Here is a 26,728-nt window from a genome sequence, read left to right as displayed (position 1 = left end):
CCACTACCCAGGAGAGTACTGCTGTGCCCTTCATGCGCTGGCAAGTCTGTCCCAAGACATTATTTTGTGAAATCTGAATTCATGCATAATATTTTCTCACTAGCTTCCACATGATTATAGGCATTTTTCCTCCAACAACAACAAAAGTACATTTTGATCCTGTACATGTAATTAAAACATGACAATTTAGAATGCTTCTAAACCATGTGGGCCCCAATTGGATATTCCCTAACGGATTTGGTACATTCATCTTCAGAGGTTAGCAAACTTCTGTAGAGGGCCAGATAGTAGAGGGCTTTGCAGTTCATAGAATCTCTGTCTCAACTATTCAGCTCTGTTATTGTAGTAACAAAACAGTAATAAACAACACATAAGCAAATGAGCATGGCCATTTTCCAATAAAATGTCCTTTATAAAACAGGCATCCTGCCAGAGAAGATCTACAATCCATACTTTGCCAACCCTTTAGGAAGAAGCCTACAAATTACTGTGTTCTAGGAGTTAATTCTTCATTTAAAACATCCTAAAACTTGGGAGTTTTGACCAGACTCTATACTACCAGACTGTTTAAGAAGCACCATTTGTTAGTGCAAGAACCAAGTAGACTGTGAATGTCATAGTGGTGCATTCTCAAGGAAGATAATCCAAATGATCCTATTTTCCTAAATAGAGGGTAATCATTTCCTTTCTCTTTTGATAATGAAAATAAACTTAATTATCCTTCACCTAAAAATAAGCTTAATGACCTTAGAGGGATCTCTGACAAGGCATGTCTAGCAATTCCATTAACAGAAGCTATGTGGGGATTATGACACTGAGTATGAACTTTGTGAGCTGCATCCCAAAAGCAAAATACATGCAAATCAGAAGAGAAAGGAGTCAAATGGAGACTGGTCAAAAGTCTGTACAGACTCAGGCCAAAGCAACTAGAAGCTCAAATACGTGAGAAACTTCTACTCTGGCGATCTCTTTTATGCTGGGAGAAAAACAGGTAGTTTTCTAAATCATTATAGATAATTACACACAATGAAACAACTTCAAGCAAAAGTGGATTTTATTTAAACCTCAAGACACATTCCAAGTTTGATGTTTTCCCTTTTAATAGTATCTTTTCTTAGTAGCATTGTTAACAAGATTTCTTTTGCTGTTTGACTCCTACTGTAATTTCTGAAACATGGTGCTTTTATTTTATTTTTTTTTAAATAGTGGAACATGATGTTTCAAAAGATAATTTAGTGGACTCAGCATTGAAGAATTCTGGGGAAGTAAAGGCTTTAAGAAAAATAGCTGTCCTTATCATAGATGAAATCAGTTCTCCAGTTATAGCTTGGTTTTACTGCCCATCGCTAGAGATGCTCCAAGCCATAAGTTTTTTTTTCACTTGATGTCATTTTTAATAATGATGATTTTGGGATCTGATCATCAGTGCTCTGTGGATTAGTAAATATTAAAAAAAACAAACACACTAAAACTACAAGCCATCCCCCAGCCTTCCCTCCCCTCTCATCTCAAAACATACACACCCAACAAAATATAAAAGGCCAGGTTAGGTGGATTCCATTGCCGATACACATTTTAGGTCATTCTTGACACTTCCTTCTTTCTCATCCCCCACCCCCACCCCCAAACCAAAGAGATCACCAAATCCTGTCAATTCCAGTGGCTAAACCTTTGAAATGGGTTTTAAATCCACTCTGGTATCTTTATTGGTCACATCCCAGACTAAACCAGGGCTTCGAAAACTTTAATATGCAACAGGATCCCCTGGAGGGCTTGTAAAAGCATTGGTTGCAGAGCCCCACCTCCTGATTTGATTCAGTAGGTCTTGGGTGGGGCCTGATAATCTGCATTTCTCACAAGTCCCAGGTGATGCCCCTGTTACCGGGTCTTCAGATCACACTCCGAGTAACACCTAAGCATTGCTTATGTGGATCACCTGCCTCCCAAGGCAGAAAAAATGATCTTTGTAAGATTAAATAGTCATCATGTGACTTCCCTGCTCAGAACCCTGCCTGCCTTCAGTTAACTGGCCGTAGCTGGAGCATTGTCTACAAAGCCTGTGCTGCGAGCCCTGTCCCACTCCCGTGTGATGCGATACCTTGCTGCCTGTTCTCCAGTGCCACTGGCCTTCTCTCTTTCTCAGATGAGGCAGTCTTTCCCAGAACCTTTGCACATGTAGCTCTTTGCCTAGAATAAGCTTTTATTCTTTCCTCCATATAGTCAACCTATACTCATCCTTCAAAATTCAACTCAAACATCAGTTTCTTGATAAGTTCTTCCTCATTCCCAGATTTGATCAGACCCTCCTATTATTCCATCCCATAGCAGCCTGCAACTTGCCTGCAAACGGCTTAACAGGTCCACGATGATTTGATGAGTCTTTCTTTCTCAGCCGACGAGAAGGTACAAGAGAGCAAGGATTATGACTTCCTTTCTTGTGCACTCCCCCATGGGACAAAGCTGATTGCCTAGCCCAAACATTGCAGGGGGCTCTACCATTTGTGTTCAGAGAACAAAGTTATTTTTATAAGATGGATTCCAGCTTTACAATAATAATACTGCTGGTGGCGAGACTGATAGCTAACATTTACTGAGCACCCATGTGCAGGCACCACGCAAAGAACTTTACAAGCAATATTTCACTTAAACCTAAGAAGTAAATGCTCTCTTATTGCCATCTTACAGGTGAGAAAATTGAGGCTCAGGAAGCTGAAGTAAACTGCCCCAAATCACAGTTCATAAGTTATGGGAGCTTTTTTGCCTGGTAGATAAAAATCTAGACTCTGAAAAACATTATTGCTAGCATTTACACGTTCTTTATATTCTCTATCACTTACTTTCTTTATCTGATCCCCTTCACAGCTTTAAGATATAAAATATTATCTTCCTGTTTGCTTCTTATAGGCAAACCTAGAGATTGGAGGGTAGAATGACTTGGCTAAGGTCACATACAGCATGTCAGCAACCGAGTGAGCACTTGAACTCAAATCTTCACATACACAGCCCATGATTCCTTCCATTCGGATGTGCTGGAAATGGGAAAAAGTGCTCTCTATAATAAGATGATTTTTACTACATTTCTGTTCTCAAATGTGCGTCTGAAAATATGAATTCATTTGACAATCTTGCCAAGTTGCTAACGGCCGACAATTGGACTACTCAGACAGCTCTTTCAGCTTTGAGAGATATTCACATGCCAGAACCTATAGGGAGAGTGAAATAGTTCCTTTTACATTCAGAAGGGTTCCAGTGTCTCCAGCACCATGCACAGGGATCCCTGAGTTGTGTGCAAGTTGCTGGCCTTGTCTGCACTCTCTGGTGGCTGTCTCTCCACCAGAGTCTCTCCACTGTTTACCCCTTGCCTTTTCTTGCTAGCTGCTCCAGGGAGACATTCACCTCTTGGCTGCCTTATTTATTTACCTCCTTTGTGCCTGCATTGGCCCAAGCTCTCAGAGGAAATGGGATAGAAAGGCCTAAAAGCAGAGGGATTCAGTGAATAATCAAGTCCCCAGTCCGCATTCCTGGAGCAAGATGCCTCAGGACAACCAGTTCACTTCCCATGCAAATAGATGTTGCTTTATGAATCCAGCAGAAAACTCCAGAATGCCACTCCTTCTATCGCTGCAAGATAGAGAATGAGAAGAGGTTCTCCAAATAGAAAAAAAAGAAAAATATCCTAGCAACAGAACCAATGTCTAGAAACAGAAAGAAAAGGGGAGGTTGAGGTCAGAGATCTGGAGAAACTTGGAAGGAGAGGTACCATGAAGCTGAACCAGGAGAGCAAAATGAGTTTACAGGAGCTTGTACGGATAGACTCAGACAGTGTCTCAAGGCTATTTTAATAGGGGTCAATACAGGGCTTCATTTGAAACAGTAAAACAAACATTTTTACTCAGTCAGCAAGTATTTAAGCATTTCTTATTCGCCAACAACTGTTCTAGGCACAGCAGATACCATGATTAATTAATATGGCACCAGAAAAAAAAGCCACCTTCAACCAGGCACAATCTCCTGGGAGAGATAGATGTATAAAGGGAAAGTTGTAACAAAGGGTGCATCAGGCAGTTTGGTCTGCTGTAACAAAGTACTGTAGACCAGGCTTCAGACAACAGCAGTTCATTTCTCACAGCTTTGGAGGCTGGAAGTCTGAGATCAGGGTGCCGGCACAGTCAGGTTATGGTGAGAGTCCTCTCTGGGTTGCAGACTGCTGACTTCTCGTTGCGTCCACACACCGTGGAAAGACAGTAGGCTAGTTCTCTGACCTCTTCTTATAAAGGCACCAACCCCATTCACAAGAGCTCTGCCCTCATGACCTAATCACCCCCAAAACCTCACCACCTAATATGGTCATGTTGGGATTTGAGTTCCAACATTTACATTTTGAGGGAGCAAACACATCCAGCTCCTTGCAGGATGGTACCTACAATGAAGAACAGAAGCATGATGTGAAACAGAAGGTCCCAGTTGGTGAAGGCCTCACAGATGAGACAGGCTTGAACCGAACTGTGATGATTTCATTGGTCCAATGGGAGGATGTGGGCAGGGCGAGGGCCGAGTGAAAAGGCACAAGCAAGTTAGAACATGGGGCATTTTTCAAAAACTATAAAATGACGAATCAATGTGAAGCGAGGCTGTGCTAGAGTAGGGATGGTGAGGAGGGAAGGCAGAACTGAGAAAAGATGAGTCTCAAGAGGTAGACTGTGGAACAGAGCTAGCCCCTGAGTGGCTTTCCACACCAGGCTAAGGAGTTTGCATTTACCGTGAAAGACAAGGAAGAATCACTGAAGGCTTTGTCATAGGAACATAGCGGGGTCAGATGTGTGTGGTAGGAAGATGATTTGGAGGGAGGGAGGAGACCGGATTGTAGATCAGGCAACTGGTTAAATGAGTCTATGCAATTCAGGCCCTGAATCATGACAGTCTGAACTAAGGCAGTGGCAGTATGAATGACTTTCTTTATCAGGGCAAAAGGGTCCATGCAGGTGCTCTAGAGATCTGAAGTTCTGGTACCAGTTAGTGTGTAAATTTGGTGAGAGTCACCGAGTAAGGGTTATCACTGAGAAATAAAGCACAGGTCTGTTTTTATGCAATTGTAACCAGTCAATATTATATAATAATTCACAGTGAGAGTACAGCATGTCTAGAATGGTGTTAAGTTTTTGTGTGAGTATTGTAATTCTCCTACAACTCAGGGGACATAGAGCCTCTCAGCTAAGACATCACAGAATCTGTATGGGATCCCTCTGAAGATGGTTAGATGGCCATGGCTTTTCTAGTGAGGTGAGGAGGGACCAGAAACCAGGCCACAGGCCAGGGCTCAGACACTGGATTCAGGCATCTAAGTGGGACGTTCTGAGGGTCTGGTGCTCTGAAAAATGGGAGCAGACAGGTTCTTCTTGTGAGGGAAACATGCCAGGGGAAGAAGGGCTGTTTGGTGAAGGGTTATAATGTTCAGGACCAGCCTCATGGGCACGCAACCAGTGTGACTGCACTGAGGAGGGCCCCAGGCTTTGATTAAGTGATCCACTATTGCTATCTTGAAATTTTTAGTAGATCTTTTTAAAGTGAGTGGTTGGGGGGGAGGGGATCTGTATTTTCACTTTGCAATGGACCCTACAAATCATGTAGCTTTTCCTAATAATGGGTGCGGAGCAATGGTTATCTCATTTGGTCCTCCATCAGACTTCTGTAAGGGTAGCATGGCCATCTCCGTCTCAGGGAAGGTCAAGCGGAGGCTCAGACAAGCCCAGTCACTTAGCTAGTGTACAGACTTAGTGTAGGGCAAAGATTCCCCCTCAAGCCCTTCCGATTCTAACTATTGCTCTGATTATACTAGCTCTTCAGAGCAGGTCCTTGGCCTGGGCACAGTAAATATAGTGGGAAGATCCTTCCTTGCCAGGGCTTGATCCTCCAAGTTCAATACCTCTTCTTGGCACCACAGAGAGAGAACCTTTAAAACAACGGGCTTTTCTTATTTCAAAGGGAACTCGTTTCGCTCCAAAGATTCTCAAACATTGTTTGTGGTTATACTTCATTTCCGGCTCAGAAAGATGAAATCATGAATAGCAACAGGTACAAAAATGAGTCACTTAATAGGTTCTTTCCTTGACAGTTTGCCAGTTCTTCCCAGAGAGTTACGTATAGCACCTAGGAAGCCGCTCTCTCTCCTAACGGAGAGGTCGGTGAGGCGGAGTCATGGGGTCCGTAGCCTGAAGCTGAGGTCTGCCGTGCCCATGAGCTTGACCTAGGGTCCAAGAGTGCACGCGTCAGGAGTCCACTTCACTCCTCTGTGAATGAGTTTCTTTAACTGTGAAATAGGGTATTAATGGGATTGGCCTGAAAGGCCTGATGCCAGGAGTAAATGGAGTAACAACACAGGCAGAGAGCCGAGCACAGAGCTTGGGCCGCAGCGAACACGCAGGAAGTGCGAGCTGTGACTACTGTGTGAAGTCGTCTGCGTGGAGTCTGGAAGGCTGAGTGTGAAGAAGTGAAGGCACGCAGGGACTCGTTAGGCGGCAACAGTGACCACTCAGGCTCCACGGGACAGGCAGGGCTACGCCGTTCCCGCCGAAGGCACGGAGGCCTGATCCACAGGTCCGTCGCACTGTGTTCTGATCACCCTGGCCGCAGAGCCGGCGTGAGCACGTCAATAAAGGACTGACGGAGAACTCCCGCTCGTTGACGCAACAATGCAACCTTCACCGTGGGCACAGAAAAAGAGCATGCTCGCTCTTAGAGTAGCTCGTTCAGATGGACGAGAAAGAGCCCAGGAAGCTGCCTACTTTACAAGGACGAAGCCTGCGTACACGTGAGCAGGAAGGTGACCTGCCAGGCAGCGTCCCCACGCAGGCTGCATGTGCCCTGCCGCCCCTCCCAGCCCTTCACCTTCCCGCTACCATCATCATAAGGTGGTTTACTGGAGCTGCGTGTCTGAGCCTCACTTCTTGAATGCAAAAGACACAGGAGGGAAATATAAAATACTAATCTTCTACCAAGACTGAACAGACATACTGGAGAATCATCATGAAATCGTAAAAGCATCATAAAACGCTTTCTATTTCGGTTCTATTTGGGGCATGCAAAGTCTGAAGGAAAACCTCAGAGGAATCAGACTAGAAAGTAGCTGAGAGCAAGCTGCAGCAATCTGACTCGCAGTTCTCTAATACACTTAGTTGTGGGAAGCATGGTCCCTCTTTGTGGCCCTTCAGACATTTAGGAAAACTGTAAATTTTATAAGCATCAGAATTAAATGTCCTCTTGCCTCTTGCTACTCTCTCTCAGCAAATGTGTTTCACCAAATCTAGACTAGTTTGTAAAACATGGCTGCACATTTGTGGTCACTCCTTCTATCAAGAGTTGGGAGCTAGGTCCCCTTTTCATGAATGTGGGTAGCCTTGCAGCTGCTCCAACCACAATCCCAATACAGTATGGAAAAAGTTATGAAAGTGACATCCTAAACTGGGTCACCAAAGGTCTCCAGTCTCTGCCTGGTTCATGGAACACTAGACTACCTGGAGGCCTCCACGAGAGGCTCTGTCCCAATGGATCCCAGACTTCTAAGATGCCAGACAGGTGAGTGAAGTCATCCAAGGTCTTCCGGTCAGAACATGCAAGCATCCCCCATCTGAACACCACCTAACAACCCACCTCCGCCAGCTCCAAAAGGAAGAAGAATGATTCTGCCAGGTCCAGTCTGGGTTCCTGACCCACAATACTGTAAGCTGTAACAGCCACTGTTTTAAGCCACTAAATTCTGTGGTAGCTGTGGCAAAGCAATAGTTAACTGGGACACTAGACAAACTGTACTCTGCCTCCCTGACTCCACACGCCTGCGAGTAAGAATATGCTTGCATCCATTTTGCAGGAACAAAGCCTCCAAGCTCTTGTCTTCATTAGCTTTTCAGGAAGCATGAGTCCCCACTGGGCTCTTCACAGATACTTCTAAAATCTCGGAGTGTCTTCACAATCTAGTCCTCTTGGCTTCCAAGAATACAAGACTCTAAGCTCTGCAGACTCTAAGCTCTGTCCTCCAGAATCCCTGTGAAGCCTTCAGTTGCTGCCAAAGGACCATCCCAAGCCAGGCTAATGTCCGTGGCTTTGAAAGTCTCAACAGCTTGAGGAGGTCCCATGAGGGGATGGTACTTGCCTTTGTGCTGCCTTTCTCAGGGACTCTGGTCTGAGTTCAGGGTCGGGCTAGGAGCAAAAATGATCTTGCTTCACTTAGAATTACCTTTCCTGCCACCCCAGGGCTCTCTCAACCTTAAGATAAAGTTTCTCTTATTTTCTGTAATCTCAAGCCTGGTTCTCTAACTCTTGTTGACATTGGTTCCTGGCCGGATGGCTTGCCTCATTGTTCTCTCCACGTGGTGGAAAGCTAAAGCGAAGGTGAGTGACGCCCATGCCGGGAATCCCCACAGCCACAGAAGACACTCGTTCAGACACTACGGTTTCCATTAAAGCGCACTTTCTTGTTGTTCATTTATTACGTGGATCGGCATGACACCCCTTGCTCTGAAATTTGGATCTTACACGAAACCATTCTATTTGCAATGCTACAAGCCCATCTCTTAACAGTAATGGGAAGGAACTATGCAGCGCATTTAAAATGTTAATTTTGAGAATCATTTGACATTCTCCAACCCCAAGGCTTTGTCTCTTTTCCTATATAGAGCTCCATTTCTAAAATACCTAGAGGGCATAATCAAATATTCTAAAAATCATCTGCAGAGTCTTTTGAAAAACTGAGTGTAACAGAACACACTAAGAATATCTTACATATAAACTTAGTGTTAGAAGGAAAGTGATGCTCCTTACTATAATTATCTGCTATGAGCAGCTCATTGTAAAAAAAAAAAAAAAAAAAGAGGAAGTTCATGAGGAAATCTGCCTCCTTTTGTCTTTGATCATGAACTGACCTCATGAGACTTGAGTATGCATATGCTTGATTCAGACAGTCTACGTGTGTACCAGAGTAAAGGCAGTTTGTTGCCCAACTAGGGGTATGCATACTCTTGGTAGAACACAGATTATTTTAGGTAGGTCTATAAATATCTTACATTTTAATATCTATTAGTTTTAATGTGCACTGAACTAGAAATATGCAGCTAGTACATCCAATCTACCTTTAGACATTTTGAGGGAAATGAGCAAGACACCACCCAATGTCTCCCCATTTCTCTCGCTCTCCTTCTCTCATCTTTTCTCCCCATCTTCCCCTACCTGTCCTTCTCTTCTTCCACCCTTGGCCACCCAAGAGAAGCCTCCTCACTTCAGGGTTCCAGCTTTCTCCCTAACCCCCCCCCCCCCCACTACTTTTTATTTACTGAACAATTTAGTTTTTCAGCTTCTGATTTGCATCTGAATATACATCTAGCAGCTGGGTGAAAAAAGGATTCCCACCCCCCACCCCCCTTACTCCCCCCATTCTCCCTAAACAAACAAATAGTAAGTTGTGAATAAATTGTTTTTGTTGTCACAAATATATATATTTAAAGTCCATTATAACAGAAAGTTGAAAATCTAACTATATTTAAAAAGAAAAAAAAACATTGATATTTCTAGGCATTTTTCCATGTCTTAACAAGCTGAGGACTATCACATAACACACACTTCTGTGTTCAAATTTTTTTCTGCATCACAGTTTCCTTATCTGTAAATGTGAGACAATTCATTTTTACTTGAATTCTTATTGGGAAAATTAAATAAAATAATGTATGTGCTGGTTGGCACACTATAATCCATTAAATTTATTATTACTTAGATTTTGTGGTATACTTTTTTTTAATTTCAAGAAGTCAAATTACAATGTTTTCATTTCATATTTATTTTTTTTAAAAGATTTATTTATTTGAGAGAGAGCGCACGCACATGTGCACACAAGAGAGTTGGGGGAGGGGGCAGAGGAAGAGGGAGAGAGAAAGTCAAGCAGATTCCCCACTCAGTGCAGAACCTAACACCAGACTCGATCTCACAACCCTGAAATCAACACCTGAAACAGAACCAAGAGTCTGACACTTAACTGACTGAGCCACCCAGCGCCCCCTCATTGCATATTTATTTATGGTTACCTTCTTTTTGAGGCTAGTGATCCCAGTTTTCCATTTAGAGTAGTGATTTAGTTTTCATTTGCTTGCAATTTGAATTTTAAAAAAGTGAGTCAACTGAAAAACATTAAGCAATAGTTCAGGAGGTACACAGAAATAAATGGCAAATCTTGTAGGTGATCTAGGAATGAGTGAATCTGTGAGTGAGAAGAGTTACCTAAAATTCTATCAGACTCAAGATTCCCTTTTGTAACAAATACTTGTATTTCCCTCTTCTCTATTTAAAACTGAAAAATCATAATTAATATCATTATACAGATTGTTTTCAGAAAAGCAGCACTATGTATTATTAACAGTAATCTAACAGAAAATAAAAGTGAGGTCATCTCTGATAAATTAATACGCATCGCAACATGAAATGCTCAGGTGTGACTGCCTTTAATAGAAGAGAGAACTCGGCAGCCGGATGATTGGACCAATATGCAGAATATCTGGAATGCAAGAGCTCTGTGTGCAGAGCCCATGCAGATGTGCTGCATCCAGGACAAGTACTGTGAGTCAGTGACAAGAGGTTTCTGAAACGGGTGAAATTCGGAACCACATAAAGTTTAATCATTCCTCACTACACTATGGTTTTCTGCTTGGAAATTCAGTGGGAAATGAAAGCCTTCCCCAAAACACTGTGTGTTAAGTTCTAAATTCAGATAATTAGAAACCAGTGTTTTACTTCCTGGAAAACCTGATGGGGCATTAGAAAGTCATAGGGTGCGCAGTACTGCATTATTAACTTTGGGTTCTATGTCGTACAGTGGTTCTCTCCAACTTAATCATCTTGCAAAACTGAATCTTTATCCCCAGCTAACAGCCATTCCCTTTTTCCTCCTCCCCTAACCATTTTTATTTTCTGCTTCTATGTTAAGTGTTCTTACCACAAATAAACTAGCCACAAAAGAACACAAGGTAATTTTTGGAGGTGATGGATACGTTTAGTATCTGATTTGCTCTGGTATCATGGGTATATGTCCAAACTCATCAAGTCATATACATTAAATATGTGTAATTTTTGGCATACCAATTATACTTCAATAAAATTTAAAAAATTAAAAAGAAAGAAAGCCATGTTAGACACTGGGCAGTTCTTCAACTGTAAGACCAACCCATACATTATAGTACATTTAGCATCCCTGATTCCTGTCCATTAAATGACAAAAGCACCCCCCCCACCCCAATTATTGAGTCAAATATCCCCAGAGATTTGCAAAATGCTCTTGGAAAGCAGTACCATCCCTACTTCCACAGAGGGTCAGTGGCTTAAGGGCAAGGACCTTGAAGTCAGAGGATGTTTATGTATCTTGGTTTCTTTGTTTACTAGTTTACAATTTTGGGCAAGTCACTTAAGTTATAATATATTTAATGTGAATGTAACCAGGTGTTTTAGGTTTACTTTTGTTTCCCCAAAAGATAGGAAAGAATCCTAACCCCTAGTACCTTGGAATGTGACCTCATCTGGGGATAGAGTCCTTAGAGAAGTAATCAAGTTAAAGTGAGGTCATTAAAGTGAGCACTAATCAAATATGACAGGAGTCCTTATAAAAATGGGGAAATCTCAACACAGCCATTCACACAGGGAAAATACTATGTGAGGATGAAAGTAGAGATCAGGATGATGTTTCTGTAAGCTAAGGAAACTGAAGATTGCCAGCAAACCACCAGAAGCTAGGGCAGAGGCATGGAACATGGAACATGACCCCTTAATGGTGGATTCCCAGCCTCCAGAATGGTGAGACAATAAATTGTTGTCTAAGCCACTGGTTTGTGGTACTCTGTTGTGACAGCCCTAGCAAACTGATACATCAGGATACTATATTTGCAAAATCAACTATGTCATTTTAATATTCTTTTTATATTTTTGTTCTTCTCCAGCATTTTTCTTCCTGGGATCTATTTAATATGAAAATGGGCTTGATACAATGGAATATTATTCCACCACTAAAAAGAATGAAATCTTCCCATTTGCAACAACATGGATGAATCTAGAAAGTATATGCTAAGCGAAGTAAGTCAGTCAGAGAAAGACAAATACCATATAATTTCACTCATATGTGAAATTTAAGAAAAAAAAACAAAGGAAAAAAAAAGAGAAAGAGAAAGAGACAAGCCAAGAAAGAGACTCTTAACTATAGAGAACAAACTAATGGTTACCAGAGGGGAGGTGGATGGGGAGATGGATGAAATCGGTAATGGGGATTAAGGAGTGTACTTGTCCTGATGAGCACTGGATGATGTATGGAATTGTTGAATCATTATATTGTACACCTGAAACTAATATAACAGTATGTTAACTATACTGGAATTAAATTTTTTTTAAGTAAAAAATAAATTAAAAGAAAAAGAAAATGGGCTTTGAAAGATAAGATTTCCGTAGAGAGGATATGCTAAGACTAACATACAAAGGTTGGGGCTCACACAGCCAATCATGATGGTCTTCCATGGTGGAGGATATAACATTCTACTATTAAAAAAACTTAGCCAAGAAGCTAGAGTCTGGAAGACGGCAATATGAAATGATATCTTAGCCTGTCCCTTCTTAGGTTGTGGGCTCGTGAAAAAGAGTAGGGGAGGCAGGAGATAATCTCTCCACTCCGGTTTCATAACTTGAAGCAGGAAGAAGCTGTGTTGGATAGTTTTTTGGAAACACTGAAGGCATTAGGGAGCTTTTTCCTTCTGTATTTGGAACTCTTGAGAGAAACTGCTTGTCAGGCTACCTCTTTATGAAAGCGGAGGTAGCTGCCTACTTTTGAGCAAATGTGAGAGCATAAAGGATGCTCCAGTTTATTTTCTCAGACAGTCCCTTTGCTTCTATGTGTGAAGGATAGGTGTGCTCACCTTTTAAGAGCTAAAGGGAGATGAAGTGCTTTAGAGAGTACCACCAGCACAAAACTCAGGTGTAAATGCTATAAGGGAAGCATCAGACAGATAGGCCATGCATGAATCAGTGGTCAACAAGAGGTCAGGGGGCCCTTTCTACACTATGCCTTGAGTTCAGATATGCCCCTCACACCCCAACCATGCAAATGGCAATTTAGGAAGAAAAAAAGAAGGAAACTCTCAGGGATTGGGCTTATATCCCCAAAGCCACTGTACATTGTCTAAAGAGATTGCTTACACTACTACATGAAAGAGCAGTGGTGGTGAATACCTGGTTTTTGAAACATCCCCAATCCTTTCACAAAATTAAAGTAACTAATGTAGAAAAATCAGAAATCCACGAAAAACTTCATAAGCAAAACTGTATGGCAATGTGCCCCCTGGAACCTCAGAATACAGGATGATGTGGCAACCCCTAGTATTTAAGTTTTTACTCCATTTTGAGTTGACTTTTGTGTATAGTATAAGATTATGGTTCAATTTCATTGTTTTGCATGTGGATACCCAGTTTTTCCAACACCATTTATTAAAGAGACTATCTTCCCTCATTGTTTATTTTTGGCTCCCTTGTGAAAGATTGGTTGACTAAGAAGCTAGGTCCTCATAGGAACTACAGCTGTATAGGAAAAGGAGAATTCTCATAGGGCCTAGGAGCTTGGGGTCTCATAAATCGTCAAAAGGTGTCTAATCCTAAAAGAAGAAATGTTCTGAGAGTGGAGGACTCCAAAGGCAGATCTGAAAACAATTAAAACTAGAGAGGAGGGGTACCTGGCTGGCTCAGTGGGTGGAACATGTGACTCTTGATCTTGGGGTTGTGAGTTCGAGCCCCATCTTGGATGCAGAGATTGCTTAAAAATAAAATCTTAAAAAAAACAAAATAGAAAGGTGCTTTACAGTCTCCAATTTAAGGTGAGTACAAGTAAGCTACACAAAGATAGGATGATGTTGGGGCTGCCTGAACCTTCAACACTCTGAGAAAATCTTTCTTGGAAATTGCTGGAACCAGAACTCTACTTGGTCAGATCATGAAGATCAGAGTAATTGTTTCAAATACTAGTGTGGGAGAGGCCATGCTAGGAAAGGAAACCTATCTCAGGAAGTAGCAAAAATATAGCTATACTAAGAAGCAATTAATATAAAAAACTTTTTGGTGATGGCAGAAGGGACTTAAAGCCATAGATTTAAGAAAGTTTTCCTAGCATACCTCTATTTCCAATATTCTTCTAAAAGTCAAAGAAAACACATCTTTTTCAAGCATGACAACAGAAAAGGATGAAAGAGAAGCTAAAGACAAAAATTATCTGAATAACATACCTACATAAAGTAAAAACACACCTAACATATTCCATAGGGCACACAAAACCAAAACATTTCAAAACAAGGCAAAAGTAATTAAGAAAAGCTTACAAACTCTGAAACAACAGCACACATTAATTTATAAAGGCTCAGAAAGAGGTGAATAGGTGTTACAGAATGAATTGGATTCCCTCAAAATTCATATATTGAAGTTCTATTCCCCATTACCTCACAATGTGACTGTATTTGCAGACAGGATCTTGAAAGAATTAATAAAATGAAGTCATATAGATGTACCTTAATCCATATGACTGGTTTCCTTATAAGAGTAAATTAGGACAAAGACACAGAGAGGCAAGACCATATGAATTCACAGAGAGGAAATGGCAGCCATCTACAAGCCAGGGCCTCGAAAGAAAGCAACTCCACCAACCTCTTGATTTTGGACTTCCAGCCTCCAGGATTGTGAGAAAATAAATTTCTGTTGTTTAAGCTACACAGTCTGTGGTGCTCTGTTATGGCAGCCCTAGCAACTAATATACTAGGGAAGAATGATATAAATAATATGAGCAAGCTGAGCTCAGGAGGGCACATAAACAAAAGGTATAGACTTGAAGACCTTAAAGAGAAGAAATACAGTGTGAATGAATACCACAAAAATAAGGGAAAGGAAATAAACTACATATGGTGAAAAAAAAGGGAAAAAAAAGACAAAGTGATAGTTATAGAGAACAGGCAAAGAAGACCCAATATACATAGAATTGGATGTTCTTAAAGAGGAAAACCAAAGCAATAGGAAGAATAATAATGATAATTACAATTCAAGAAAAATTTCCTGCAATAAAAGAGACATTAACAAATACTAAAGAACATTTCGTGTATCAGGGGAAAAATCTGATCCCAAATATTCTATATCAAGTGTCCGTAAACTGTGCTCTGAAGGCCAAATCTAACCCACTTCCTGTTTTTGTGAATAAAGATGTACTGGGAGATGGCCCACCTACTCATTTACATACTTCCTAGGGTTGCTTCACACTACAATGGCAGAGAGGAGTACTTGAGACATATGTATGGCCTGCAATACGTATAGTATTTACTATCTGGCTCTTTACAAAAAGGTGTGCTGACCCATGGCCCATGCCAAAATATACTCCAGTGAAAATACTGGGTTAAAATAAAAAATCAATAAAAACAAAACAAAATAAAATACCACAAATTCACTGAACATCCAGGATAAAACACCAAGATACTTAAATAGCAACACTTTTAAGCTAAAATAATGCCCTTTGCCAGTACACAAGGGAATAACATAATTGAGATATTTAAATGAAGAAAATATGAACCAAAAGTTTCATTTTCAGCCAAATTGATCTACAAGTCTAAAAGCCACAGTCACACTGTGATTAACATGCAAGAACTCTAGGAAAACAGTTCCCAGGAGCTCTTTCTGAGATGGCTCAGAGAACAAGCTTCAGGAAACCAAGAAAAGATTGGAGAAGCTTTGGGCTAACAATATATAGTGATCATTAAGCATATTTAATCATAGCAATAAGATTAAATAATGGAAGATAAAAATGACAAAATACATGTAATTGTTATTTGCTCTGACAATGTAACTATAACTATGAAAGCAGTCAGGGAAGAACAAAGTAAGAATACAAGGAAAGCAGAACAAGCATGCTGTCTTACAGATACTAACTGGTACGAAAAGAACATTACTTTAAATTATCAAGGCTCCTGGCTAGTCACAACATTGCTTATTGTAGGAAATGAAGACAAAATCTTTAAAAAGTGGGACTGTAAGTACAATAAAGGTAAATGACTCCTGTAAAGGAAAACTTTTAGAAAAGTATACAAACTTTCCAAATAACAAAAGTATTTAAAAGAGAGAGGGGTGGAAAAAGCAAAGAAAACAGACCACATTCTAGAAGGAACCCAGATGTCCATCAGTAAGGGAATGGTTGAATCGATGATGATAGACCCATATGATACCATACTATGCAGCTGGAAAGAAGAATGACTGACCTCCAGCATATACTGTTCTGCAAGGGATACATAGTCTTACAAGATACATAGTGTTCTGCTAAAGTGCAGAACAGTGTGCAAAGTATGCTATACAGAAGAAAAGGAGAGAACCACAAAGATATTAGTATTGCTCATATTATAAAAGAAACAATGAAATAATGAACACAAAACTAATAAAATGGTTACCCTCAGTTAGGATAGCCATACATCTGCTTGCCCAGAACAGCTCTGGTTAATGCCTTTTGATATCAACAGAAATGGAGGAGACTGCTTTTTGAAAAGGCATCTTACTGGTACTCATTTCTGATATATAGGTAGACCCTTGACTATCTAAAGGGAAGACAAGTAATAAGAAATGTTAACTCCTAAACATGAAAGTGTAAAATATTACTGTCTCCATTTTAGACAAAGAAAAGTTTGCATATTATGTTCTTTTATGTCTGAATTATATCTAGGTATTTTACTCAAAATAAATGGAATTCCTAATGCAATCATACACAATGTGACAATGCAATACTGAACAATTTCTATAACTCAATGATTACTTTTTTCTGGTAATTATGCAATCACTTTATTTTTTTGAAAATAGATGATCTTATTGAAGTATAATTGACATATAATGTTATAATAGTTTCAGATATATACTGATTTGACAGTTCTACACATTTTGCTATGCTCATCCTAAGTGTAGATTTATATTATGTTTATCTGTGAAACCATTTATTACTTAATTTTTAAAAACCTTATTCTTTCTCTGTATTGGCCTTCTCATTGTAATATGACAATATAAGAATATCTCTTTTTTAAAATTATTCTAGGATAGGAAGAAAACTGAATACCCACTTTTCCAAAGAAGACATCCAGACAGCTAACAGATACATGAAAAGATGCTCAACATCACTCATCATGAGGAAAATACAAATCAAAACCATGATAAGATACCACCTCACACCTGTCAGAATGGCTAAAATTAACAACACAAGAAACAACAGGTGTTGATGAGGATGAAGAGAAAGGGGAACCCTCTTGCACTGTTGGTGCAATGCAAATTGGTGCAACCACTTTGGAGAACAGTATGGAGGTTCCTCAAAAAGTTAAAAATAGAACTACCCTATGATCCAGCAATTGCACTACTAGGTATTTACCCAAAGGATACACAAATACAGATTGAAGGGGTACATGCACCCCGATATTTAGAGCAGCATTATCAACAATAGCCAAACTATGGAGTAAGCCCTAATGTCCATCGACTAATGAGTGGATAAAGAGGAGGTGGTATATATATACGATGGAATATTACTCAGCCATCATAAAAATGAAATCTTGTCATTCACAGTGATGTGAATAGAGCTAGAGTGTATTATGCTAAGTGAAATAAGTCGAACAAATACCATATGAATCACTCATATGTGGAATTTAAGAAAGAAAACAGATGAACATATGGGAAGGGAGGAAAAAAGGAGAGAGGGAAACAAACCATAAGAGACTTTTAACAATAGAGAACAAACTGAGGGCTGATAGAGGGAGGTGGGTGTGGGATAGGCTAGATGGGTACTGGGTATTAAAGAAGGCACTTGTCAGGGCACCTGGGTGGCTCGGTTGGTTAAGCATCTGACTCTTGATTTCAGCTCAGATCATGATCTCCCATCATGGGATCAAGCCACATCAGGCTCCATTCTCTGCAGAGTCTGCTTGTCCCTGTCCCTCTGCTCCTCCCCCTGCTTGCTCTCTCTCAAATAAATTAATTAATTAAATCATTAAAGAAAAAAAATAAATAAAGAGGGCACTTGTGATGAGCACTGGGTATAGTATGTAAGCGATGAATCACTGAATTCTACTCCAGAAACCAGTATAGCAGGGGCACCTGGGTGGCTCAGATGGTTGTCTGCCTTCGGCTCAGATCATGATCTCCAGGTCCTATGACCCAGCCCCACTTCGGGCTCCTTGCTCAGCAGGGAGTCTGCTTCTCCCTCTGCCTCTTCCCCCTGCTCCTGCTCTCTCTCTCTCTCTCTCTCTCTCAAATAAATAAATAAATATTTTTTTTAAAAGAAAGAAACCAATACTGCATTGTATGTTTACATTAAAATTAAAATTTGAATTAAAAAATTTAAGTAAAATTGTTCCAGGATTAAATAGACTAATATAAGTAAAAGTTAAATATGTGAGAAAGTTCTTAGCACATATTGTTTAAGTGTTAGCCATTATTATTCTTGTAGTTGTCATTATTGACTGTTTAAAAGACTATACTCTCTTTGATAACTATATTTTAGGAGGGCTGTGTGTGTGTGTGTGTGTGTGTGTGTGTGTGTACATGTGTGTGTCTACATATAGTTCTCTATATGTCTGTTTTCTATTAGTTACCTAGAAGAAACCACAATAACCCAGAGAGAGGGGAGCAAAATGTTGGAGCAGAGATAAGAAAAGGGATCACGGGGTACCTGGGTGGCTCAGTTGTTAAGCGTCTGCCTTCGGCTCAGGTCATGATCCCAGGGTCCTGGGATCAAGCCCCACATCGGGCTCCCTGCTCGGTGGGAAGCCTGCTTCTCCCTCTCCCACTCCCCCTGCTTGTGTTCCCTCTCTTGCTGTGTCTCTCTCTGTCAAATAAATAAATAAATCTTTAAAAAAAAAAAAAAAAAGAAAAGGGACCAGATGTGACCTATTCTTCCAAATTTCTTTATGGTTTTATTTTATTTTTATTTGGGCTGAATTACTCTGCATTTGGGGATGAATTCTTCCAGAGAATGCTGTGTCCCACACTTTTCTCTAGTCAGGAGAGGACAATAGACCCTTCAGGGAGGACAACTCTAGTAGGTAGACAATAAGGTTTTCCTAAAGAGGATAGGGGCATTCAGCCTGTGAAGTATGAAGGAAGGGGCTGTCTTTAAGGTGGGGTGGAGAAGGGAAGGAGGCAGACTTGCAGACTTAAGACATGACTAGGAGATGGGGTTCTGCCAGGTGTGTAATGCCAGTGAGAATTTGGCATATTTGCCATCCTGATTGCAGTGTGTCAAGTCCCATTAGATGCCCTAAACCTTTAGAGTATTCTGCTGCACATCACCAGCCTCGGGTCAGGTTATCAGAATTACAGGCCTGGGCAGGAAGAGAAAAGGCAGCCTCTTCCCATGAGGTCAGGAGAACAAGCACAAAATTGAGGGGTCGATGAGCAAAGAAGCTCAATCACAGATGGTTGAAATGTATCTGGGGAGAATGAGAAACAAGCACCTCCTTTCTAAAGTAAATTAAAAGAAAATGAGCCTTGAAGGAGAGAAGGAGGATCCTTGAGGGCATAAGCTTATTTTCAATAATCAGAAATCCAGACATCCTCTGAAGTGTCCATAGGTCCCTCTAATGATCAATTTCAATTCCAATCAGCAAGCATTTACTGAGAAACTAACGTTTGATGGACACTGCTCTGAACTGAAGCTCTAAACACTGGACATGCGGAAGCAAGTAATGCATAGGTTGTGCCTTCAAAGGTTCACCATTGTGTGTGGAAAGAGATATTTATAAAAATAGCTAAAATACAGCATGATTATCATAGGAGAGGCAGCAATTTTCAATTACTTGTAACTGGATCAATTTGTTTGCTCAAAATGTCAGACAAATCTCCATATTGATTGGCTTAGAGGGGACTGGTGCCTTTAATGATTTCACCTAAAGAGGTCCAAGGCTGCAGACATAAAACCCTGGGCTCAGGAAATTTTTTTGGGTGTTGACTCTCACACTGTGCTCCATATTTTCTACTTTTCTGGCCTCTAAAGTCTCTGCCCTCTGGGCTTCCCATCTAGATTCTCCTGCTTGGCCTAAACCTTTCTCAGTGTTGCCACATTTGGATATTTTGAGGTGGCTTAAAAAGGAAGACACTCAGATGGATTTGGAGTCACCTATACAATGTGCCTATCTTGAGAAGGACAAGTCTGCAGTCAGCAGATAATTTAGACAAAGGATATCCTTTTTCTCTTTGTTCCATCTGAGGGTGGTTTTATCATTCCCGTCCAGTCTGCATTTTCTGCGGCATCTCCTATTTTCTTCTATCTCAGGCTCTCTTCAGTGACTGTGGTATAATTACACAGAGCTGGAGTCCTTTTATTTTATCATATTTGCTACAAAGGCCTTATCTATTGACACCGGGAAGGACACAATGGTCTGAACTATGTTTCTAATGCCAAAGCACTGGATATTCTGTCTGTCCCAGAATGGTACTCTCCAATATTTCATGACTACTGTGTATCCAAAATTTACATGATCCAAGAATGTCCTCCAAAGACAAATAAGTTATAAAAGAAGATGAAGTTCCCATGTTTGGGCCTCTATTCCTCTTCCTGACAGTGACCCCAATACTAAGTACTAAGAACAAAATATAGAGGCCTGAAATGCTGCTAATCATCTGCAATGCACAGGATAGTCTCCCACCACAAATAATTACCAACCCGAAATGTCAACAGTGCCAAAGCTGAGAAACCCTGTGTTAGAATGCAACTTAGATGTTGTAACAAAAAGACCCCAAAATGAAATGATTCCAACAAGACAGGAATGTACTTGCTTTTGTCTGGGGTGGGGAGGACGGATCTGTAACAAGACCCAGGATCCTTCCATATTGTTGCTCTGCACTCCTCTATGGTTTGTCCATGCCAAATGGTTGAAGCTGCCTTTGTGGCTTCACCTGAACATTCTGACCCACATGTACTTCTTTGCTAGGGCTGCTCTAACAAAACACCACAGATGGGATGGCCACACAGAAATTTATTCTCTCACAGTGGAGATCAGAGTGCTGACAGGTTATTTTTTCCTTGAAACCACTCTCATTGGCTTGCAGATGGCTGCCTTCTCACTCTGTATTGATATAGCCTTTCCTCTGTGTGCCCATATCGTTGGTATCTCTTCTTCTTTTAAAGACACTAGTCATATTGGACGGAGGCCCCACACTTATGATCTCATTTAACCCTAATCACCTCTTTAAAGGCCCTCTTTCCAAATACAGTCACAGTGGGGTTAGCGCTTCAACCTATGAATTTTGAAGACACACAATTCAGTCCATAACATAATGGGACAGGAAGAGAAATTAGAGGGCAAACAATTATATTTTTTAGAGATTTTTTCCTAAAAGTTACATAAATCATTCTCTTGCATATCATTGGCCCAAAACTTTGTCACCTGCCTAGCCCAACTGCAAAATAGGCTGGGAAATCTATTCTCTAGCTTGGTAGCCATGAGCACAGAAAAATCTCAGACGGCAATGTTATTTTAGGAAAAACTATTAGAGAAAGAGATAGAATTTTAGAAACTGGAAAATGACAATCTTTCTAATTTTGATTTAGTGTTTTCCCAATATAATGCCTCTTGGATTCATCCCAACTACCAGGGCCCATGAGATAATGAAACCAATTCCTACATAGAACCCCAGTACTGCAGATACCATACCCAACCCTACATCTTCTTTTATTTAGAAAAGAGTCACAAAACGGCAGCCACAAGAAAACACTTTGTATTTCCTCAGTGGCAGTTTTGGGTCCAGGCAAATTTACTACCACCTTGAGTTATACCATGTGTCTCTTATTTTGTCTTTAAAAAAGTAGTGAGAAAGACTCTGTGGCCAGGGAACTGGAAGAGAAAATGCCTATGCTGTTGTCCTTTAAATTAACTTCCTTTTCTGCCCATGAACACCTGGACCTCTGCCTTAATGATTGAGGTTGGGACATGGTTCTTAAAGGCATACAATTTGGAGAATATCCTGGATAAGATCATCTATTAATAATACATTAACAACTATCATATCTAATATGTATTTTAACAACGACCTAGTAAAATTATAATACACTTTATTTTAATATATATTCACTCAGTTAATATATCAACATTGAACAGGTTTAATTCTAATGCTAAATTTTCAAGCAGTTTATGCTGCTAAAGGCTAAAACCAGGCTATTGCCTGAGTCATTTGTGGAATTTCAATAACATTCTATATATTTACGTGAAATGCCATTAAGCCTGAATGGCAGTTATGGATTAACTACTGAGTTGAAAGAAGGTGACCATTCACAACTGCCCAATAAGTACCAGCCTAAGAAAGCCACTCACCGTTCTTCTTGTAGAACATAATTTCTCCTTTGAATTCCGTTTTCTCCTCCAGTGACTTTTCTATCTGAAGCATCAGCTGCTCATTGGTTTCAACTCCAAATAAGAATTTGCAGCTGCAACTCTTCTGCATGACTTCAGTCCGGGCGAATCCAGCGAGCTCACAGAAGCCATCTGAACAGTAGACTATGGGGAACCCCTTAGCCACCTGGGCATTCGCAAGGATGAAGTTGCTATCTGTAAAACGACAGGAAGACACTCAGCCACTACACGAGCATGAGGAACTCTTGCTTTTAAATCACAGTTTCAGTAACAAATTATAAGCTTGAGTATCTAGCTAACAGTGCATGTCCTGATGTGCTAGGGTGGGAAGACACTCCAAAACACTGACCAGCAGAAATATGTATTAAGCTCTGACTTTGGCTTGCATTTTCAAACACATTACAGAAGAAATACGGTATTCACTGGTCTGTTTCGAGGCCCTTACTATCTAGTTGGCAGTCAGGTAGGGTGCTTTCAGGCATGGCTTCGGGCTCAAACCCTGAATCTGCCACTTGATGTATACATAAACTTGAACAAGTTATTCACACACTAACCTCCAGTTTCCTTAGGTTTGATTTCTCTAAAAGCAGACGCTGAACGAGGATTCGAGTGTAAGTCATTTACTTGGCAGGTGATTTCAGGGAGTAAGCAAGTGGGGAATTGAGAAAGGGAAGGAAGGAAAGGTAATAAAGAGTAGGAGAAAAGGGTTTTACTGCCATGGCAGCTGAGGTCGTATAGGGACCCCAGAAGTGACCAAGGACCACAACTTGGAATTTTCCCACTAAGGGGAGAGCAAGGTATGTTGTAGGGATTAGTGAAAAATGTACATAACATGCTTAGTGAAGTCTCTGGCACAAATAAGTATTCAATAAAAATTGTTGAGTATTATTCTCACCTTTATGGTTATTATTTTTTTTAAGATTTTATTTATTTATTTATTTATTTATTTATTTATTTGAGAGAGAGAGACAGAGATAGCGAGAGTGAACAAGGGCAGGGAGGAGAGGGAGCCTGATGAGCAGGGAGCCCAATGCAGGGCTGGATCCCAGGACCCTGGCTGGGATCATGACCTGAGCCAAAGGCAGAAGATTAACTGAATGAGCCACCCAGGGGCTCCTATGGTTATTATGTTAACAAGTAAGAATCAGAGGACAATCAAAAATAGCAGAGTATTAAGTGCTTGGAGAGAACTCCTGGGGAACAGTGTGAGAGGCAATATTCAGGGAAGGTTCCTGCTGGGTGAATTTCTTTTGAGATTAATTTTGAGGTTTGGATATGATATTTATAAGCAAAAAGATGCATATGGGAGATGGGCTGTAGAAGGCATTTATAAAATCTGTTGGTAGGTGACTTTAGGTTCAGAATGAATTAGAGACTATTAAATCATTCATTCATTGTCTCACGAAACAAATGTTGGACTGTGTATCAGATAATATTAGAGGCTGGGATTTTTAAAATAACACAGGCAAAAATGGAAAGAACCACAGTACAAGTTGTTAAATGAAAAAAATCAAGATTCAATGTAATATGGTTATTAGATGAGTATTTGTCTGAAAATATATAAACACATATAAACATGTATATGCATATCCAAATATGAAATACTTGTGTGTACCTAAAAATAAGTGGAATAACTTGGCAACTGTAGATATCTTTAGAGAGAGGAACTTTGGGCAAAGGTGGTAGGCACACTTATTTTTACCATACACCTATTGTATCCTTTGAATGTTATACTATATGCTTTATATATTGCCCATTCAAAAAACAGTATGTTTAAAAAAAGTTTGCAGCAGACATCCTATCTTAAATGCCATGAGAAAGGAGGAATTCTAGCTACTTCTCAATGGCCAGTAGGACAAGCACTGAAGATCTCCTCTGTGGGCTTCCTCATCACTTTTTAAATGTCTGTTTTGTGTTTCCATAGTTCACTATCAGCTGGCAGAACCAAATCCACTCCATCCAGCTTTGCTCCAATCAGCCCTTGTGCCTAGAATGCTAGTTCTAGTGCACACATCTACACCCTGCCTGAGCTGGGCTGGCTCATCTACCCTCCCAGTCACCCTCTCCCTGTAGAGAAAAGCCAGAGCTGAAGCCCTACACTGGGAAGCCTTTGAGGGCGTGTTATTTTGAAGTGGGAGTGAATTAGATTAACCGAGACTAATATTTAATTCTACCACTTTGCAGAAGCATTTATTGACTGTGGACTACATGTTGGACTTTGTTCCAGGTGTAGAGACAAGAAGTTTTTTGGATGCAGTCTCTGCCCTTGAAGATCAGTAATGAACCTGCATGAGTTCCCAGCGAGGTCCAGAGGTGGGCACCCTCCTACTAGGTTACTTCACCCTGCAACTCTGCACAGCTATGGATCCCTCTCTAACCATAGTATCTCTTCCTCTGCCCATTCTAAAACTTTGGCTGAGAGATTGCTTAGAAAATGTAAATACATCGCATTGGCAAAGTACTCAAACATCCTGAAAGAGCTTTTAATGCAAAAAGAAGCCATTTTTCAGTCGACTGCTGACATGTTTATTGACTTTCTACTATATGCCAGGTGACTTGATTCTACCATATGGCAGGTCCTAGGGTGAGGTGACAGTGGGTGTTAAAAGATGAAGAAGGTATAGTCTCTAGCTCTAGATTACTACAATTTATTGAAGAAATGCATGAATATCATCAATAACACTAAAACACAGCTTACGATAAGTACCAAATCGATGGTACACAGATATTACATACTACCAGAGTTGAGAGATTCAAGATTCTAAGATTTGAAAATGGTGAGCTTGAAGTAAGACAGAAATAGGTGGAGCTGATTTATCAAAAGTCCTGGAAGGTCAGAAGCAGATGCATGGATGGAATGGGCTCAGGATGGAGAAACTGTCATTGAAGACAGAGAATAAACGACACTACATTTTGTCCTAAGGTCCAGTTTTCCCATTATTTAAAGGCCTACAAAAGTTTTCTTTTGTTGGTATTTATCTGCTATACCCTTTCTCATCTTGTTACTTTCAACCCTTCTAGGAACCTATTTTAGTTGTGTCTTGCACATGGCATGTATTTAAATTTTTAAGAAGTACAATATGAAGAAGGGATACCTGGGTGGCTCAGTCAGTTAAGTGTCAGACTCTTGATTTCTGGTCAGGTCATGATCTCAGGGTCGTGAGAGCCTGGGGCTCTGCCCTGGGCATGGAGCCTGCTTGGAATTCTCTCTTCTTCTCTCCCACTGCCTCCCCCATCAAAAAAAAAAAGTACAATATGAAGATACTTCGATCAACCTGAGATCAATAAATTTACTTTTTATCATTATTACTATCTTACATTGTTTTTTTTACCAACTTAATTTGTGCTTTTCTTCACTGTGTTATTTTGCCTTTTCCATTCTTACAAATTAAGAAATACAGCTTACCTAAAAAATTGTACAGCAATATTTAACATCATCAGTAAACATCCGCCAGAGATCGTACATCCAACAAAACGCCCTGCGTGCACCACACAGGTGGTATTTCCCTCCTTCCCCAAAGAAGAAATCCAAAACTTGAATTTTTGTAATAACCATTCCCATTCATATAGTTTCACCACTTATATATGTATCCTCACACAACATATTCCCTATTTTTTCCCTGATTTTATGGCATATATTATAGTATTTCCTTCTACATATTTCTTAGTGACTTGGTTCTTTTATTAATTTCCTTAGCATCCTTACAATTGTTTACATAAGAAGAAACCAGCTCTTCCTGAGCTACAAAAAGCTTTTGAAAAAAGCTGCTAACGGATTCACCAAATTGCCTGAACTGTGTGTTTCAATTAAGGATTATAGTGTGTTTGGGGTGTTTAATTCTTCCTGCAAATATACTGCAAAAACAAAGCAAAAAAAAAAAGTCATCTTTTTGGCTTTTCTGTTTATATTTAGCACTTGTCCTCGATATGTAATTGCATTTCAATTCCAAAGAGAATTTAGCGGCAGTCGGTGCCTCATAAAGCTTAGTGTACAGCTACATGAATAGTCGTTCTGTCTGGGAAAGAGTAGCTCCTCTTACCCAGCTATCTATTTGGAAACATATGCTTTTCTGAATACCAGTCCTGGAATCTCCAAAGAAACATGACATTTACTTTAGAATTATGTAAAACAAAGCCATTGCCATGATGATTATGAACCTATCATGGGTATATCACTATCCATACATATGCTAAGAGTATTTAACCTTTAAAGGAATCAATTATGCATATGTGATATGCATCTAAATGCCACACAGCTTTTCCCTGCTTGTTTCTAGGTCATCCTTTTGTGCAAATTCAGTTTTGAAGTGCCAGTAAAC

General features: G+C 40.2%; 1 protein-coding gene across 1 annotated transcript in view; it reads right to left on the bottom strand.

Annotated features, from left to right (window-relative positions):
- KCNH8 (potassium voltage-gated channel subfamily H member 8) overlaps positions 1 to 26,728 on the bottom strand; it is a 368,898-nt gene that overhangs the window by 226,472 nt on the left and 115,698 nt on the right. Inside the window, exon 2 of the mRNA XM_032408779.1 lies at positions 22,371 to 22,604. Coding sequence (XP_032264670.1) covers positions 22,371 to 22,604 — 234 coding nt within the window. The remainder of the gene's footprint in view (positions 1 to 22,370; positions 22,605 to 26,728) is intronic.

This window comes from Phoca vitulina, unplaced genomic scaffold (genome assembly GCF_004348235.1).
Source record: "Phoca vitulina isolate PV1807 unplaced genomic scaffold, GSC_HSeal_1.0 scaffold10, whole genome shotgun sequence".
Taxonomy (NCBI): domain Eukaryota; kingdom Metazoa; phylum Chordata; class Mammalia; order Carnivora; family Phocidae; genus Phoca; species Phoca vitulina.
The sequence above is the reverse complement of the archived record's forward strand: the minus strand, read 5'-3'. Positions and strand labels throughout refer to the sequence as shown.